This window comes from Dermacentor albipictus, chromosome 5 (genome assembly GCF_038994185.2).
Source record: "Dermacentor albipictus isolate Rhodes 1998 colony chromosome 5, USDA_Dalb.pri_finalv2, whole genome shotgun sequence".
NCBI lineage: Eukaryota > Metazoa > Arthropoda > Arachnida > Ixodida > Ixodidae > Dermacentor > Dermacentor albipictus.
Window position 1 is genome coordinate 23,340,453 of NC_091825.1, and position 19,039 is coordinate 23,359,491.

At 48.0% G+C, this 19,039-nt stretch overlaps 1 protein-coding gene across 1 annotated transcript in view; it reads left to right on the forward strand.

Moving 5' to 3' along the window:
- Window positions 1–19,039, forward strand: part of LOC135898305 (microtubule-associated protein futsch-like) — a 194,666-nt gene that overhangs the window by 5,051 nt on the left and 170,576 nt on the right. Inside the window, exons 2-3 of the mRNA XM_065427186.1 lie at window positions 11,154–11,221; window positions 17,556–17,720. Of these exons, the coding sequence (XP_065283258.1) occupies window positions 11,154–11,221; window positions 17,556–17,720 (233 nt within the window). The remainder of the gene's footprint in view (window positions 1–11,153; window positions 11,222–17,555; window positions 17,721–19,039) is intronic.

Genomic DNA, 19,039 nt, shown 5'->3' on the forward strand with positions numbered 1-19,039 from the left:
GGAGCGTTTGTTGAGAAATGCTACGATCAATGCGAAAACGTTAGGGTGCAAATTCAGCTGGGAGAGTTTTCGTATAAGGTGTTTGAGTATAAGGCGAGAGTGACGTCCCCGCGAGTGACGTTACTCTCGCCGGTTCTCTCCTCTGGCAACCACCTCACCCGGCGCTCCGGGAAGCGACAGGGGCGTGTCCGCGGGGGAGATTTAGAAAGCTATTTCTGCTCTTTATATTACCAAAGCAAAGAAAAAAATTTCAGAACCATAAATGAATCGGTCTCTTCTTCCCAACCCCAGCAATTCATGGAAATTGAAAACCGCTTCAGCTTCCCTTTAAGCCGGCGACGCTTTTAGCTTCCTTTCTTGGCGACCTTCAAGAGACCTTGGGCCAAAAGCCAGAGCCGTCATGCGTGCTCTTAAACGAGAACATGGAAAAAGGAGAGCGTTGGAAAGGCCCCCACCAGCCAGCACGTATTGGAAAACATGTAGGGGAAGTCACGTGTTTTTTTTTTTTCGCGAAAGAGCGCTGGGACTGGAAAACCAAACGTCAGCGTTGCCGTGGCAACCATGCTCCTAAGGCTCTCGCTGCTGCTCGCGGCCTCAGAAAAAAGATGGGATTTTTTGGCCTCTGTATTTCTTACAGCAAATTCTGTTCGTGAGACAAAAACCGACTTTAGAACATGGTGTGCAAGATTAAAAGCTGTCATTAGGGTCTACGAGTGTGAGCGTCAGCCAGCAACAGGCCAATCACGGCGTGGGTTTCGTTGTCTTCATCAACGTGCCACGGAAAAACACAGGAGCGTGTTTGCTCCAATTAAACTGTTACGGAAATTTCGTAGGCGGCACACACTCCTAGCGGCTCGCAGCAAGTTCAAAGCTCGCGCCTATCTGGCCTGGCAAGCTGATTGTAGGTACAGATGGAGATGGTACACCAACATGGCTGCCTTTAGGGCTTCAAAATCTTACCGTCAGGGCCTCTCATATTTTGTTTCTTTCCTCCCTGAAAAAAAAAAAAACACGCGTACAAGTAGCGCAAACAAATTGCAAATATCCGGGCAACCAGATAAAACCGAAACAGAACTCGGTGTAAGGCTCCTAACCCTTCGTACAGGGCCACATTACATACGCTAGTTACAGCGCAAACAAGTTAAAAAAAATATTGCTTTCGAGTTCTTCCGAACGGTTGTTCACAATATCACTCAATCTGTAACTTCCAGTACGTTGAAGCTTTATTTGTAATTTCTAATACTGACGTTCGCAAAGCAGATATAATATATTATATACTTCCTTGTCATTTTTTGGCCCTCAGCACTGAACGCCGGTGGCCCGCGAGTTCCGGGGTGCGGGTTTTGCCTCGCCTCGAGAGATGGCGCCGCGCTGCATGGCGCCTCCTTCAGGCGCTTCTAACCGTCTCGTTGGCTTAGCGGTTATAGTGTTGCGCTGCTAATCATGAGGGCGTGGGAACAAATTCCGGCTATGGCCGCCGCATGTCGTTGAAATCGATATGCAAATAGCCCATGTTTCCCCTGCTGGTGAAAGTCAATCCGCATTCCCCACTACGGAGTGCCTCATTCTCAAATTGTAGCTTTCGCACGTAAACCGAAGAATTCAATTCATTCTTCTGCTAACTGGGCAGTGCGCTCTGTCTCCCTGGCGTCTTTCGCTGCCGGTCATGCGGCCTTCAGCCAGTTTTCTTCTAGCTGAGCTGTGTCCATATGGGCCAGCACGCAGTATGAGGTGGTGCGGTGCCGTATGGTGGTGTGTGCTGTTCCCAATCGGTACAACACCTTCTTTAAGGTAGTTCCTAGTATCATCTGCAGCTAATCTGCTTTGCCGCTTGTCATTCCACACTTAAGGCGTAAATATAGTCCTACGGAACGCGCGCGCGCGCGCGCTCACGCACGCTACGTTACGTTGGTGAAAACAACTCCTTCTATAGTCCGACGCACTGCAACGCCGACGTAACCGGCGGCTGCCAGTGCGCCCCGACGGGCTCGTCGCAAATTTGGCTCCTGCTCCGTTCGCGCGCCGGCGCCGCCGACCGCGTCGACCCACAATGCATTGCGCGCGAAGAAAAAAGAGCCAACACAACACCGCAGACGGCTTTTGCGGACGGCGCGCGACTTGGCGAACGTTCTGCGCGTGCTCCGAAGATGGCAGCCGTCGGCGCGCGCGTTGAAGAGGGGATGGCATCTCGGCTGGCGCAGCGCAATCGACGTGCGTGACTGACCGCGAACGACGCTCGCCCGCACGCCGATAACGTCGGACTATAAACGGGCCTTTACTACCTACTGTCGATTACAGGAGAGCCAGTATATTTAGATACGAAGCATTTCTTGGCGAACCGAACATTGGCAATTTGACAGTATCTATCTATCCATCTACCTATCCATCTATTGACACCTGTGCTTATCTTCATCGGGCGACCACGTTTCGCCGCCTAACAAATGTAATCGCACAGCGCGGAACGCGCCTGCATGTATTCGAAGTTTCTGGAAAGTGATCGATGCTTCTACCCGGCTGTCTGTTGTCGCCGAACCTTCTGTTATCTGATTTCATCGCGTAACGCGAATGGTGGAGAACTTTGTGGAAGGCACGTGGGTCCGAACGATTAGTCTAGAACATTCGACGACTGCTGTATAATAGCCGACGCACATGACCCACTGATGAGATTTTCGACGATCGCCGACTGTATTCGCCGCTCTCGTTGTGCTTTAAGTGTGGCCTGTTTTGTGGGCACATGTTCGCCCAATAAAAACTAGTTTTTGCCTTTCACAGTACTGCTACTGTGTTCTTTGACGTCACGAACACGTGACACTATCTAGCCGCCTACATATTGGTGCCCTCTTGTCGTTTCCTTAATTTGGTGCGTACCAAAATTGGCATAGTATAACAAGAGTGTATTACGAACATATATGGTAGGTCATGACATGTATGCCATAATATGCGTGTTATGTAGGCCATGAAACAGCCGCCTATGCCTTCGTTCTCTCATGGTCGTTTTGTTAACTTGGCAGTCTTCCCACACACTGCTTCGCTGAACATCAATTCCCACACGGCGTGGGATCTGCCAGCTGTTTTTCTTGAGAAACTAGACATGTAACAACGCCAAGTGTTAGAAATGGGCAATGCTGGGTATAAAACGTGTTATTTCTGCAAACTTTTTGCAAGAACGGAGCTGCGGTAAGCGCAAAATCTTTTGTTCTTCAACCATCTTCTGATTTAAGCTTAACCGCAACACAAATAGGTATTTTAGTGAGGTCATATAGCATGCGAATATAACAATAATAGTGGCAAACGGAGGTCTCAGGAGAGCACCTGAGGTAATGTAAATGCGGATGGGGCAGGATTTCAGGTGTAGTCTATGGAATGGGGGTAAAAGGGCGTGCCGCGAGGCGTTCGCCTAGACGATCGGCGGACCGAAATTCACGTTTTCCAGAACAATACATCACGTACGTGTCTACGCCTATACAACGGCTATGCAGCGAAGCCATATGAGGCCAATGCCTCGGCGTCTCTTTTGTTAAAGTTTTGTTGTGGTTGCCTATGGGGAGAGAAGTAAATTTTAGTGGATGCGTAAATTAGTGGTTCAGACCGTGGGAGAGGATCTAGTGTGGAGGCCATGTGGCCGCGACGCGGTTAGCCCACTCTGAGAGCATGACTTGGCATTCTGCGTCAATCGTTGTGACCGTACGCTCCCATGCCTCCCGCGTAGGGGCACGCCGAAGAATGGTTCTCGCAGAGGAGGTTGGACGGGCACCCCCAAAGTATGTGATCTTGGTCTGCGGTTAGTGCTTCGCAGTGCCTGCAGTTAGGCTTGAACTCTGGATTGGAAATGTCAGCCAACCTTTCAAAGCTTTGCACGGAGCGAGTTTGTACTCGTTGTAAAGTCGTGGCCTGCGGCCGGGAGAGAATCGTTCTTGGGAACGGCTACACTCTGCGCTAATCCTTGTAGAATTGCGTGAATTGTTGCTATGTGAAGATTGGTTCAAGCCAGCCGTCGGGATCGAGCGATCCCAACTCCTGGTTATCTGCTCCTCAGGAGGCAAGGTGAGCTGCTTCGTTAGACGGGCTGCCGGTGTGAGCTGGCACCCACATTAGCGGGGTGATTGATAGTGTTCTGCGGTTTGAGAAGTCTGCTTGCAATGGGGCAGATTGCCCCAATAGTGCAGCTTCTTATGGCCAATTGAGTCTCGAAGAATGAATTTAATGTCAGTTAGGGACGCACCCATTGCAAGTGCGGCTTCTTCCGCTTCCACATTGGAGGACTTGTTGAGCTAGGTGGAGCTAATGGCCCGATGCCTGCCATCAATGGCAGCCATTGTGGAACAGCCACTGCCGCGCCGGCGGTGTCTATGTCGACGTACGGTTTGTTTTATTGCGAAAGGCATTATATGGACACTGCAAGCGCATTTATGCCGTCGCCGCCAGGTTCCGTATAAAGTGAAAGGGCGATAAAGCCGTCGCCGCGCGCCGTATGCTCTATGTGCGAGTTAAAGCGGACGACGGTGAGCCGCCGGTCCCGGCTCAATCACCGCGCGAACGGGAGGAAGCGCACCCCATCGGGCACGCGCAAAGGGGGGGGGGGGGGTGAACGGGATAAGGAGGGAGCGCCTGCTCCTCCGCGCGTCCCGTGCTCTCTATTTGCGCCTGCCGGGACTGCCGGGGCTGCCATCTGCGACGGGGCAAGGTCTACTCGCGTTCTGCTCGGTGCGGCGCTGTCAGTCGCACGCACCCGCAGGGCCGCTTTCCACCGGGAGCAAAGGGAACTGTAGGGAACTGACAATCGTGGCTAAATCTCGCGCAAAGCGGAGAAGTAGTGCGGGAGGGTGGAGTGGCGGCTGCATCTCCGCCAAGTGCGTAGTTTGCACCGCCGCGCACAGTCACGCGGGTCGTATCATGAACGGGATCTGCAAACGGCTCATATCTTTGCGCGCGCTGTGTACTCGCAGCTTGTACGTTGAAGCGATGAGACCACACGAAGGTGACTTCGCTCGCTGTTGCTGCCGCTCTTGCTCGCACCAGTGCCATAGAGAAAGAAATTATACAAGAGCGGACACTCCCCATAGAGCCCAGCGGCCGAAGTGACAGCAGCGCACGAAGCCGCCGGCATTAATACCTGGACCACACTTCCGGTTTCGGTCTCGGGCGCGTGGGTTTTGAACGCCAGCAGGTACACGTTACGCCGGCTGCGCTGAATAACGCTTTTTTGCTATTTGCTTCTACAGCTCAACCGCGCGCGGTATTCGTGGACAATCGTTTTATGACTAAGTAAAAATGATTGCGGACGATCTTTACAAGCCTGCATCGAATATGTGCCACGTGCGATTTCATAAAGGCGCAAGACGCCTTGTGATATAAGGAAATGTTTATTATAGTCTATTTAAATGCTCGTGGCGAGCTTTTGGTGCATTCATCCAACGTTCTGGCACTACGTAAGCAGCAGTAGTTATCGTACGAAGCTCCACCGGACGACGTGAGCTGAAAAAAGTAAATTGCAAGCATGTGACATTTTGGTATTAACACATAGGAATAATGCATGTAGAGGCGAAATGTTCCAAAGGTGGTGAATGGGCGGCATTGCAAACGAAAGCAGTTGGCTTTTACATACATAGCTTTAAAAATACCGTACACCACGATACCGTACCACGAAACCGTACCACGAAACCACCACGAAACATTACCGTACACACCACGATAACATCTTAATTCCAAGCCTTCCCCTCTTATTGGCGCTGACTTCCTGCACATTAAGAGCACGAACACACGGGATACTGCGCGTTTTCAAAAGAACCTGGCTACAATCGACGCGATAGTACGCTACAAAAACACAAGGTGACCACAACACAGGCCCTCATCAAGACCATGCTGGACGCTCACAGAATTCCTTCTGCTCGGACCCAAGACAAATGCGTGGGTGCAAAGCCTATCTTGAGTCGTGCAGAAGACAGAATTTTAGAGTTACGAGTTTGTAGTGTTTGAGCTCCTTGGCGTTATATATTGCGCGTTTTGCCAGCGCAAGCGACACACTCCAGTGTTATCACTCTTGGGAATTGTTCGTTACGTTTTTACATGTGTGAGTACCGAAAGAAGGTTGAGGTTGTTGCGGCTGGGCCATAAAAATTTTCACAAACTTGTCGCAGTAAGATTCAGTAAACACCAGCTAAAATTGTCACCATCGCCGAGCTTCTTTTCGCTGCGTCATGACAGCCGCGGCGAGTGTGCCTCAAAATTATGCCAACATACAACGAAACTAATTATCATCATGTTTGGCGTCAGAGAAAGCGTCACGAAGAATCAGTACACGCAAAAAGCTGCGCCACACAGCTTAGCTGATTTTCGCTAACTCCGTCACAAGGCCAGGCGCGGCAAGCGTGCCTCTTAAGTAACGATAGAAAAGTACCGAAATTAATTTTGGACAACGTTGGGCGTCAGAGAAAGTGTCACAAACTTGTCAATGCATTAAAGCGCGCCACTTAACTGCGCGCTAGGGTTGAGCTGCCTTTCGCTAACCGCGTCGCTACGCAAAGCGTGGCCACTGCGCTTGAAAAGTACGCCAAAAGGTAATGAAATTATTTACGATAATGTTGGGGGTAAGAGAAAGCGCCAAAATTTGTCCCAGTAAGATTCAATGCACTCAAAACTGCGTCACAGCGCCCTATGCGACTAGCGTGCCCATAAACTACCGAAATAAGCTAAAATAATGTTGGCCTCATAGAAAGCGTCGCAAATATCTCCCATCACGAATCAATAATTCAACTTAACTGCGCCACGTCGGCCGAGCTGTTTTTCGCTAACTGCGTCACAATTCTAGGTTCCGTGCCGTAAGCCTAATTGCTTGAAATGCGTCGCAGACTGTCGAGCAATATGTCTCACCTTGCCGTAGTCCAATAATGCAGTGGTGCCCTGTCGAAGTGCAGAAGGAATGCAAGAATTCGCCGGGAGCCCAAGAAACCAGGTTAACTCCAAAAATAGAAAAACAGGCAGATGGGTCGCCGAATTGGCCAACGCCGAAATGCGCAGCCGCTCTCGCTTGGTTCGGCTGCGTGTCTGAGGAATGACGCTTGCAGCTGCCGTATTATTCTCTTGTCGCTGGGCAACGGACTAAAATGAAAGCCGCAATGTATAAGTTAATTTATACGCAGATATTTTAAGCGAAAGCTTTAATGGCCGCGAACTTGCGATTTCGCCGTTATGGTGCTCCGAAGAGGCACAGGACGTCACAACGCGCGCCTCACCGCAGACATTTCTCTCTCTCTCTCGCTCCTAGTTACTACTGCGCATGCGCCACTAGTAGCACCGAGCCATAGGTGTTCCGCCGCTGCGCAGCGCAGAGCCTTACCGCTGCCGTCGTTTGTTCTCACGTCACGACGCGTTCCTCATCGTTGCGCTCACTTTCGCTCTCTTCACCAGCTGCGTCGCATACCTGACAACATGTCGGAGGATTGAAAACGACAGCTCGCGGGTGCCGCAACCACAGATGAGGCGGCAGTATGGACGACGACAATTCTTATAAGTAGGAGGAGGCCTAGAATAGACATCAGAACGAGATGAAGAGGAAACGAATCGCCCAGGAAACAGGCGAACAGCGCGCCGAACGACTGGCTAAACGCCACAACATAGCTAGACAACCAGAATAACCTGGACTGGCAATCAAGATTAACCAAGGCTAACCATGCTATACCTTAACTTTCGCGATGAATATCCTGGCATGACCGAGCTCAGTCACTGCCATTTTCTTTAGCTTTGCCGGGAAACAAGAACAAAATGAAATAATGTCTGTTAACTTCGTTTCGCATTCTCTTCTTTTTTCTATCCTCGTGGCAGCAAATGGTCGGCGTTAATACTAGTGAGACGTATTTCCTCTTGTCATTTTTCGCCGAGTGTCCCCTGTTGTACAATTTCTGTCTCTATGCCAGCGCTGTGACTGCGACTGAACGCGCTCATAAAGTGCGACGTCTTTAGTGTGAGCGCTGACGCCATCCTTGTTAATTCAGTTAAGTGAATATTTCCAAGTTTATACGGCCGGTAAAACTACTATCTTTACTTCGTACAGCTGCGTACTGATTTGCTATCACAATCGAGGCCTTTCTGGCGAAACTGCGACTTCTTTGAGTACTCGCCAGAGCTCGTCTGCCTTAGCTTTACATCGAAGCTTGTTGTCCTTTCGCGTGTTTTTGGGGAGAGAGGCGGTGGTAATTTTGGCACGGATGTGATTAGGAATTCGGCAGCCACACTGGTTGTCTAAAACGGGCTTGTACCCTAGGGTCCAGAGTATCTCCATTCCTGCGGCAGTTCCAGATAGTCTGATCATCTCTGACCATTTCTGTGCTTCAATAATATCCTCTGGCGTATTGTGAATGCCGAGAGCTAGCAGTCGATCGCTGTTCGTACATTTTGGCAATCCAAGGCCCTGTGTATAGACTGAGCGGATGAGGCTGTTGATCTTCTCCAGGTCAGTTTTCCTAAGATTCAGATACAGACACGCGTAAGCTATCCTGCTGATTATGAAGGTCTGTATTAGTTCATGTGCTTCTTTCTTTTACACAATGCCACCTATTCAACACACTTTTAAGGAGGTCATTTAGCTATATCACTGTCGTCTGAAGCCGACTAATGACTTCGTGATTGTGCGTGTTCTGTTGCACCCATAGGCCAAACATATGAATGTTGAATAGCGGAGGGACGGAGTTCCTGCCTACTTGTACATGAATGTGAAAAAGCATACCGGAGTCTGAGCCCGTTTTCCTTTTAGTATTACTAATGATGACCAACTGGACCTTTTTAGGCAAGCACATTAAGCCGTTCCTGCGTACGTGCTCTTGCACAATATGCACCGCCGCCTGCAACGACTCAGCTATTTCACCATCCGATCCAGTGCAGCACCAGACCGTGACGTCGTCGGCGCCTGTAGCATGTTTAATGGGGACGATAGCTTGAAGACGGGCGGATAGGTCTCTCATAGTGGCATTGAAAAGAAACGCCGAAAGCACGGTGCCCTGTGGAGTGCCCGAGTTTCTAGATCTATTGTGTCGTTTTTGAACTCCCCCATACGTAAAGCAATGGTGCGCCAGTTGAGGGAGGTAAAGCTGCATCTATAGGCCCTGTTGCCAACGTTCAGCCTAGAAAGGTATTCGACCACAGCCCTGTGTGAAACCTTATCGAAGGCTTCGTGAATGTCAAGGCCGATTATGGTTCTCGTGGCATCGAATGGTGTCATATTGAGAATGTGTTTCTGTATTTGACACAGAATGTCCTGCGTGGATAATGTAGGTCGAAATCCAGTCATGTTCGCCGGGAAGAGCTCGTTAATTTCTACATAATTAATTAGCCTGTTGAGGACCACATGTTCCATTACGTTCCTTAAGCAATAGATCAGTGAAATTGGCCTTAAGTTCTTGAAGTTTCGTCCTTTCATGGGTTTTGGTATGAAGATTACCTTGGCATCCTTCCATTCTTGTGGGAGAGTGCCTTCCTGCCAATGTATCTTGAATAATTTGGTGATGTTTGTAAAAGATAGATCGTCGAGATTTCTGAGCATCTTATATGTAATTTTGTCCTTCCCCGTGAATTAGATCGTGCATAGTTGGTAGAGTGCCGCTCGGTCCTCCGCCTCCGTGAAGTCCTCGTCTAAGAATGCATTTGCATCTGCGCTATATTCTATGTAAAAGCTGTCCTCCTTATCTCTATTAAGATGCGTGCCGCTAAAAGGTCGACCAACCAAAAGATTTTATAACGAACAAAAATTTGAGGCCCTCTTTTCCCCTTATTCCTCTCTCTTGCTGCCCATGTCAGCCTTACGTTTGCGCTTCTAGCCGCTTTCTGAAGTTTAGGTGTAACATCGAGAGAAAATATTTTTTAAAAATGTCGCAGGTTCACCTGAAATGCGAAGCATTTGCTAGGGTAGCAATTCATTAGCCAGCCATATGCAGCAAATTTTCCAGTTTTATCTGCTGTAGAACTGCTGTAAACGTTCACTTAGGAACTAAATTAGTACAGGGTGTCACGTGCGCACAATCAAAACTAAACCATTCCCACTCGATGGCCGCAAACACTCGCTGTGAGAACGCTGACGTCATGAAGAGCGGCAACACCGGCGAACGAATTTCCCTTCGCAGTGCATCTCGCTTCATCCCGAACTAGGCACGCTAGAACACAGCGCACACGAAGAATCAGCCATTCTAGGCTCGCCACCCTTCCAACCCACCGCCGATTACCTCGATGACGCGCGCGGCCTCGCGCCATGCGCAGCCACTGGCGGAGTAGAAGCGGAGGCGCGAGCTACCCTATTCCCCACCCTCCTCCTAGAGGGCACACGTGAAAATTCGGCGCTCATTTCCCCCCTGCTATAACAGGCTGCCACACCAAGCCGCCATCTTTTCCGGCTCACCCATGCCTGCTTTCCCTTACACCTACAGCATGCGTCGCGCTGCTTTAAAATTTCTACGCAAGTTGATGGCGGCTCCAACGGCGAAAATTCAGGAGTGTACACATAATTGCTATCGCAATAACATCAGCGCAATAAAGTTTTTGTGGAAGTTCAAAATTGGCGGACAAAAAGGCATCCGCAAAAAAAAGGCAACTAGGCAAAGTGCACTGCGTGTGCGCTCGTCAGCATGCGTCGATATACCAAGCAGCGTGAAAATTCAGAGCAAGATGCATTCTCTGGGTGATGCCAAAAATGCTAGCGTCTCTGCCGGCGCCGCTCTGTGGAGAAGCGGTTAAACCATGACTCTAAGAAAAAAAGCTCTTGCGGCGGTAACATGTGCCTAAACGGTGTTCACCTGAGTCAGTCAAGCACAAGCTGTAATGAAGGACCCTGCTATAAGTAAGTGAGGCAAAACACAAAAACGATGCAGCAGTATGTTCGAGAGCTAACTACTCTACGCTATTCGTCATATGTTTACTACTGCGTTCATGTGTAGTTTTTGAAGGTAGCACTATCTACTATAAATCGCGGATGTCCCACTAACGTAACAAATCGTCGGCAACAAAATGCACAGCAGGAGCCAAATACCACTGTGAAATACTGGAGTGAATGCAAGTTCTGTTTGTTCATGTTGGCAAGCTATCATCCAAGCCGGAATGCTATTTAAACGTTCGGCATGTGTGTTGACTTACATCATGCAAGAATGATCGGCATGTTCTTACCGCTGCAGGGCCGGAGCCGGACTACAGCTTTCCCCTCAGGCACGTTCCCACATTGAAAAAGACCCGGAACGTTTTGGTAAGATGAATGCACTTGTTAAATTATCCGCTGCTTGTTCACTTTCGAAATGCATTCCTCCGTGCTGGTGTTGCAACAACCCAGGGAGCGTAGTTTAACGTGACCTGCAACAAATGGGAACGAGTGTTTTTTTTTGTTCTCATCTGGCCTCACTGGATTGCCTCACCATAGCCGTCTGCAATCGTGATACCAAAACGACGATGTGAGATAATGTAATCGCGCAATCGACTTGGCTTTGCATGGCGCCACAAATCACGCAACGCCAAAGTAAGAAGAAATGACGTTAACGTTTACCAAAAGATTTTAGCACTGAAAAGAAAGGGAGGTTGGGGCGAGGTCAAGAGACATCAGTGACACTTAATTCGTTCAATGATACAACCTATTAGGTTCCGGGTTTGACATCAAACTAAAAGGAAAATTTTAACTATGGTGTTTCACCACCCAAAACCACGATGTCATTAGACGTATGCTGTAATAGGGGACTCCTGAATAATCTGGATCACCTGAGGTTCTTTAATGTGCACCTAAATTTAGGTACACGGGTGTTTTCGCCCATGTACCTAAATTTGATGCCGCGACTTCGTGCTTAACAGCACAACACCATAACCACTAAGGAACCACTGCGGGTCAGACTAAAACTAGTATCTGCAGTTATTTACTTCCATCAACCGCCGCCAAAGAACTCGCACGACTCAATTTTTCAAGCCAACGTCCTCTTTTGTCTCGATTTTTTTTAAATACCTGAATCTAGTTTACACTGTGATCCTATCATGTGTTGGTCAATATCACAGGGTTTCAGAGCTTGCTCGATGTAGTACGGTGTGGTCGCTTTAATAATTAAAGCAGCTCCATTGACAATTTTACGACACCTGAATTGCATAACATATTTATTAACTCTCCCACAGATAATATATATCCGTCATCAACTCTTACGTAGGCCCATTTATCGATAAATTCATGGTATACTGGGTGTATGTCCTGCTGAGCATGCTTCGTATATCCTAGACTTGCGTTGAGTGTACTGTGCGCTAATGTGTCGTTAATAACTGAAAATAATGTAAAACGATTTTTTTTACGCCTACAAAGTGTAACCGGCCATGGTTGCTCAGTGGCTATGGTGTTGGGCTGCTAAATACGAGGTTGGGGGATCTAATCCCGGCCACGGCGGCCGCATTTCGATGGGGGCGAAATGCGAAAATACCCGTGTACTTAGATTTAGGTGCACGTTAGAGGACCCCGGGTGGTCGAAATTTCCGGAGTCCCCGATTACGACGTGCCTCATAATCAGAAAGTGGTTTTGGCACAAATAACTCCATAATTTTTGTTTACAAAGTGTTACTCAGTTCAAACCTAAGGAAAAAAGACCGAATGTGACGACACTATAAAACTTTCCGCTGGCTCTATTGATTCCATTTAACCCTCTTCCCGATTATAATGCAGAAATACCCTCCTGGCTAACAAGCGGTTCTATTACGTACCCAATGTCTTAACAACGGCGTTGATCCTGAGTGAAACATTTTTTAGCGTGGTGTCGTTAACTGCATATATATTTTTGTCTGGTATGTTTTTCACTCAGCAATACACCTCGGTGTTACAGCTTTAGAAGAAATGAAGCTTGTCTTTAGAAGTATTCCGTAGCCAACCTTCCTAATCAAACCACCTTCGAATATTCGAGAAGACTGGCTACAAAATATAGAATGAAATTTCGAATGTTTTCTCAAATATAAACCACATGGGTTCGTGTAGGGTGCGTGCAAGAGCCGCTCGTTGAAAATATCCTTGTTCCCTTTATTTTATACGTGCAGCGCCGGTCGCCACTGAACGTCCTTCTAACCGATGAGTTTGCAAATGTGAAACAATTGAACAATGATTGTGCTTGCAAGACCATCACAGCGGAGTGCCTGGTCGCTTTTTAAACAAACAAACATAGCTTCTTGATATGCAACGTACAGTGTACTGTTCCTCGATGAGCTGTCATACTGCGAAAATTGGCATCGTTCTAGATGAATAGGGTTAGATTGCCCATATATGACGATAGCTTCACCTAATAGACACAACGCATTGGTGTATAGGCGGTTACAAGCAAGGCATGCTTATTGAGGAACTGTAAATGATTGAGCAGTTAGCCTTTCAAATGACATCATTACCTGCTCAGCAACTTGTGCCTATGTACAACATATGCGGGTCTTATGTAGCAGAATTATTCGAGAAGGCTACTACTTGCATAAGCATTTTTTTTTCATCGGAGCTTCATTGAACATTCTTATCCCTTACGTTAGAAGAAAAGAGATTTCTACAATTTTGACAACTTCGAATAGTAAACTCTTGAATGCAATGGAGATAGAGCAGCAATTACTACTGGATTCACATTCGAAATTCCAAATGGTTCCAAACCCGTTTCTTTCTCATTATAGAAGGCATGTACGCCCAGAATTACATATATCCACAAACATGTGAGCACATACGAGCGTAGGGCTTCTTAGTTCGCATGACATTGAATGATACCGCAACTTACAAGATGCCTATCACAACAGCCTTAAAATTTAAGAAGAATGCGCAAATCAGGCTCGCAGTACGTTGCACAGAATCAGATTGTGGTGGTTAGGTCTTCATCTAGACCGTTGTTGCAACGTGTAGCCGCCGGCGTTCAGCCTGCCGAGCACCCGTCGACTGATCGCCATGAATTTCGCCTGTTCAGTAAAATAATTGAGGCAAGAACCTCGCTCAGCTTAAGGTGAAGCTTTAGGCGGGGCTAACTCTCAATTCACTGATGAAATACCCGTTAAGCGCAGAAATACTTTCACAAGACAGTAGCTGGACCAATTCGAATTAGGTTTACTACATACAAATTCTTATGACTCTGCGAGAGGAACCTAAAGTAGACTTTCGAAAGTGTTGCAGCAATTACTCCAAATTCGGTTCAAATAAAAAAAAATGTGGCAGTTTTACCCGAAAGACGAAGCATTGATTGCGATACCAAATTAGTGGACAGCTATACGAAGATTTATCGGTCGCGTAAACATGGACACATTCGCTTACTACTTGAATTAGGAATGACAGAGTCAGCGCGCACAAGCAAACATGAACACATGACACTGGATGACCGCGCACACTCGCTGTCGGAACGCTGGCGTGAGCAGGCAGGCCGGAAGCAGCGAGCGAAGTGACCTTCGGGCTTCTTCAAGACAACAGCGACGAGAACAGAGCGCGCGCAAAAGTATATGACCCATCTGCACATCCCTTTCAAGATACGGCACGCACGACCACGGGCGGCCGTGAAAACTACGCGTTCGTTGGCGTAGTCGGAGCCGCCCCCTCCCTATCGCACAGCAGTCGGAACCGCGATTGTCAGTTCCTATTGCACCCAATCGTGAAATAGCCAGTTGTTCCCGGAGCAAAACGTGGCCCACTCCCGGCCTCCCATCCTCCCACGGCCTTTCACGCGTTTGCTCCCTTCCTTGCGCTATTGCGCGCGCCTGATTAAGCCGCTTTCACTTGCACATACCGCATACGACGCGCGGCGACGATGTTATCGCCCTTGGACTTTATACTGAACATCACGCGACGGCAAAAATGCGCCTGCAGAGTGCGTATATTTCCTTTCCTAATAAAAAATAACATCATGAAGTTTACAAATCTGTAACTCTGCATCAAAATCGGGTACCGCTGTCCTGTAAACTGCACGTGTTGCAACATATAAACTGCACAAATCTGGTATGTGAATTTACAACTTGCCTGAAACTGTTTCAATATTTTTGAGAGTCTTGCAAAACTCCAACTCAGAAATTAATTTTATAATTCAGAGTGCTATATGACACACATTTTTTGCCCGCATTTGATGGATTATGAGGTGCAGCTTGCAGAACTGATATCCTATGTCAATGCCGAGTTGGAATTGTAAACTTATTAGTCTTGTTAGTAAAATGAGACAGTTGTCAACGTTCACGACCTAAAGAAAAGGCCTGGTTCCTACAGGTATTAGAGATTTTAACTCACTATTTCCAGTTTTGCAAAGGAACAGTGCTAAACGTATAGGGACTTTGGCAAAGAAAGCGACACTGGAGCTCTTTCATCAAATTCAGCACACTGGTGGCCCTGGAAAACGAAATTTCCGTTCACATGTAATTAGATACTGAGCACACTGCTGGCCCTTGACCTTGGCCAAAAGAGAGCGAAGTGATAACGATAAATGCACGCAGCGGTTGACTAAATTTTATTGTCCCATTCCTTGGGCATGTCTTGAGATGGCCCTCATAACGCCGTGGGGTTCCCGGTAAATCTTACTGCAAATGCACCACAACAGGTGGTCCAGCTTAGTCTGTTGCCCCGTAATTACATTTTACGGTTTTAGTGCCTGCTGCAGCATGTGCACAGAAAACTAGCTGCGTTGCCGACTTTATTGAACGGCACGTCAATGATATGTCTTGTTCTTCATTATAGATTCCTCTGTTCATAAACTGATGTAACGCGCAGATGCCTACTTTAGCGAAGTTTTACGACAATAACATCCTATCTCAACATATGACATCACAATTTCCACGGCATTTGATAAGGTTATTGGCAGCCGCACAAATGTAACTTTTTTCTATTAGCTGAGCCAACCAAAAAGACATGTTTCTGTTGTGCTCACTTTCCACTTGGCGAAAAATGTTGATAACAACGGTATATAAAGGAAATAGTGGTGCGTTTTATTGCAGTAGCCATTATATGGACGCCCCAGGCGCATTTCTCACGCCGTCGTCACTCTCGTCGTGAGGTTCCATATGAAGTCCAAGGACGATAAGATTGTCGCCGCGCGCAGTATGCTGTATATGCGAGTGAAAGCGTGCAAAGATGAGCCGGGAAACGCGGCTCACTCTCGCGTCTGTAGCGAGGAAGATGGGCCGGAAGGGAGCTCCCTCCTGTCGTGCGCCAGGCACAACGGTGAGGCGAAGGAGGAGCGGAGGGGTGGAGGGGGGAGCCGTTCTTATCCGGCGGCTGCTGCTTACGGTGCGGCCGTGCGGGCGCAGTATCTTCAAAGCGACCTGCCATGTTTGCGGAGTGGGTGTGGTGCGCGTAGTTGTGTATGCGCTGTGGTTTTTACGTTTCGTTCTCGTTGAAGCGAGATTTGCACGCAGGTCAATTCGATCACGGCTGCTGCCGTGATTCCTCACTCCAGCATCTTGACAGCGAATTTCCGCGTTCATCGAGCGAGATGTGTTCATGTTTAGCTGTTCGAGCGTGACAACGTCCTTATTGATTTAGTTAAAATATGTTGGCGGGCTGGTGGAGGTTTGAATTCATGTTGGAATGTGTAAGCATTACTGAACAATAACGTAGAAAGAAGCAGACACATAAAGACAGCGCTGTCTCTGTGTGTCTGTTTCTTTCTGCGTCGTCGTTCTGTCACGCTTACATATTCTATCATCGTTAATTTAGTTAGTGAGCGAATGTTTACAATACAAGTTTCTACGGCCGATAAAACTACTATCGTTAATTCGTATACCTATCTACTAATTTGATATCGCAATCGGTGCTTCGCCTTTCGCGCGAAACTGCAACTTTTTTTTTCCAGCACACGCTGGTTGGCTCTGGAAAAGACAGAAGTTCGCAGCAAGTGGAAGCTTCAAATGATTAACATTGGTCTAACAAGGAATGTTGTTGCTGGAGCCATCATTTCGACAAGTGCAGGCAGCTTTACAAAAATAACCCGTCGAAGCACTGACTCCAACGATATCCTGTGTTCGACTAGGAGAGTGCCAGCAAACTAATAAAAGGGAGAAAATCGACAGGCGGACTTTGGCAAAGCGACAGAAAGGACTCCGGCTGGCAACAGTGCTTTGATGCGGTAATCGCCATTCCTTTCATTACATGATTTATGGAGTCGGCAGATGCATTGTTCCGTAGAAGGCCCACGAAACACAAATAAGCGCTTTGTGAACAATGGCGAGGCACTCGTTCTGGTCGAAGAAATCACACACTTACGTATACTCAAATAAATTCGAATAAAACACGAATAACAAACCATAACTTACAAGTACCAATACTCGTAAATGCGAATCAAGATCGGCACATTAATATACCATCGGGCACTTGCTATGGCAATGTACACAGCAGGACGCTGTCGCTATCACTACAAGTTCGGTTGGTTAGAATCATATGTATCAACAAACTGAATCGGGAGAGTAATCGGAGCGCGCTGATGTGGAAAATTGAGGAAAAACGCAGATGAACGAACGCCATTCATTGTGCGGATTGATAATATTTCTTACAGGTTCTCACACTGAAGAAACATAGCCGCTGTGTGAGTAAACGGGGCCGTTCTCTGTGATAACGGTGGCGCTCCTTCATGCAGACTTTTTCGGGGAGCTCAGAGAGGAGCAGTGCCAGGATGACCTCGACTGTGACCGGAACACGGGTCGCGTATGCGCGCGCAAGCCCAGCGATGCGGCCGGCCACTGCCGCTGCCCACCCGAGAAGCCCAACAAGGACGCGCAGGGCCAGTGCCAGCCATCGGCCGGTAGGTAACGAGGCCGCGCGTAGAGACAGAGAAATCGCCAATCAAGATCTTTCGTGAAGAGACGACTAAGCTACGTGGTGTCGATTCAACTGCGAGTCACGCGCATACTCAAGCAATATAAATACTTCGGCGTATGCATAAACGATGGAAAAAAATTGGCTAGGGCGTCGCTAAGGCTAAGCGTGGATATCTCGAAGCGAAAAGGTTCGGTGATGCTTATGGTTTAGCTTATGGGTATGCTTTATGACTTAGCCTATGGGTATGCTTACGGTTTAACTTACGGATATGTTTATGGTTTAAATTATGGATATGCTTACGGTTTAGCTTATGGTTATACTTTATGATTATGCCTTTCACACACATCACATGGGAAGCCAAAGGGATTGTTCGCAAAGTCCATCGTGAAGGTTCCGGTCGCACTTGCAATTTCATCAAGTTTCAACACGTAGTCTGTGTAACGGCGAGCCTTTACCTCTTCTTCCGTGATTGTGTCATCACTCTGATGGCTGCTGGCACTGGCGGCTAGAAGCCGCTTTTGAGCATCTTGTCGTCGTCGCTTAGCGAGACGCTCCACTCGTTGCTCGGGTGTTTCACTAGCTCGTTTGGCTCTGACCTATTCATTCTTCCTTCGCAACTGCTCAGCGATTCCCGAACTTTCACCATCTTGGCTACTTTCAGCTGACATGGCCGAATGTCGCTGTTTAGCTTCCTTTTCACGCCATTTAGCCAGACGGGCCTGTCGTACTTCTGGCGTTTCAGACTCGGCTTTGCTGCGTCGTTTAGCGAGACGTTCTTCTCGTTTATCGGGTGTTTCAGACGCTCGTTGAGCTTTCAGCCTTTCATTTCTTTGCTCCTTTTCAGCCAATTCCCGTGGTAGCACTTCTGTATCGGTAGTATCACTCTCTTCTCCTTCCATGTTGAATGCGCACGCCTATTCTCTGGCAAGCGGTTATATAGTCGGCCTCCGCGGTAGACACGCGCTTGCGGCGAACGTCAAACGATGACGCATAGCGCGTGGCAGTGACCACCTGCGCCATGCATGACGTCACTCGTGTTCCGGCATACGCCGGCTCGCGCGAAGCGCGGTGTTGACTAGCGTAGTGAAGCTTTCCGCCTCAAAACTTACTCAAGCACCCACCAAGATAACCTGAAAATGAAAGGGAAGTGGAATGCAGCAATAATGATACATAGAACGCTTTACGGCCCCGATAAATGTGAGGTGGTACGTAGAACCTGGAAAGGAGTCATAGTGCCAGCGCTGACGTTCGCAAATGCCACTCTGTGCCTGAAACGGAAATAGTGTCGGAGTTGAAAGTTTA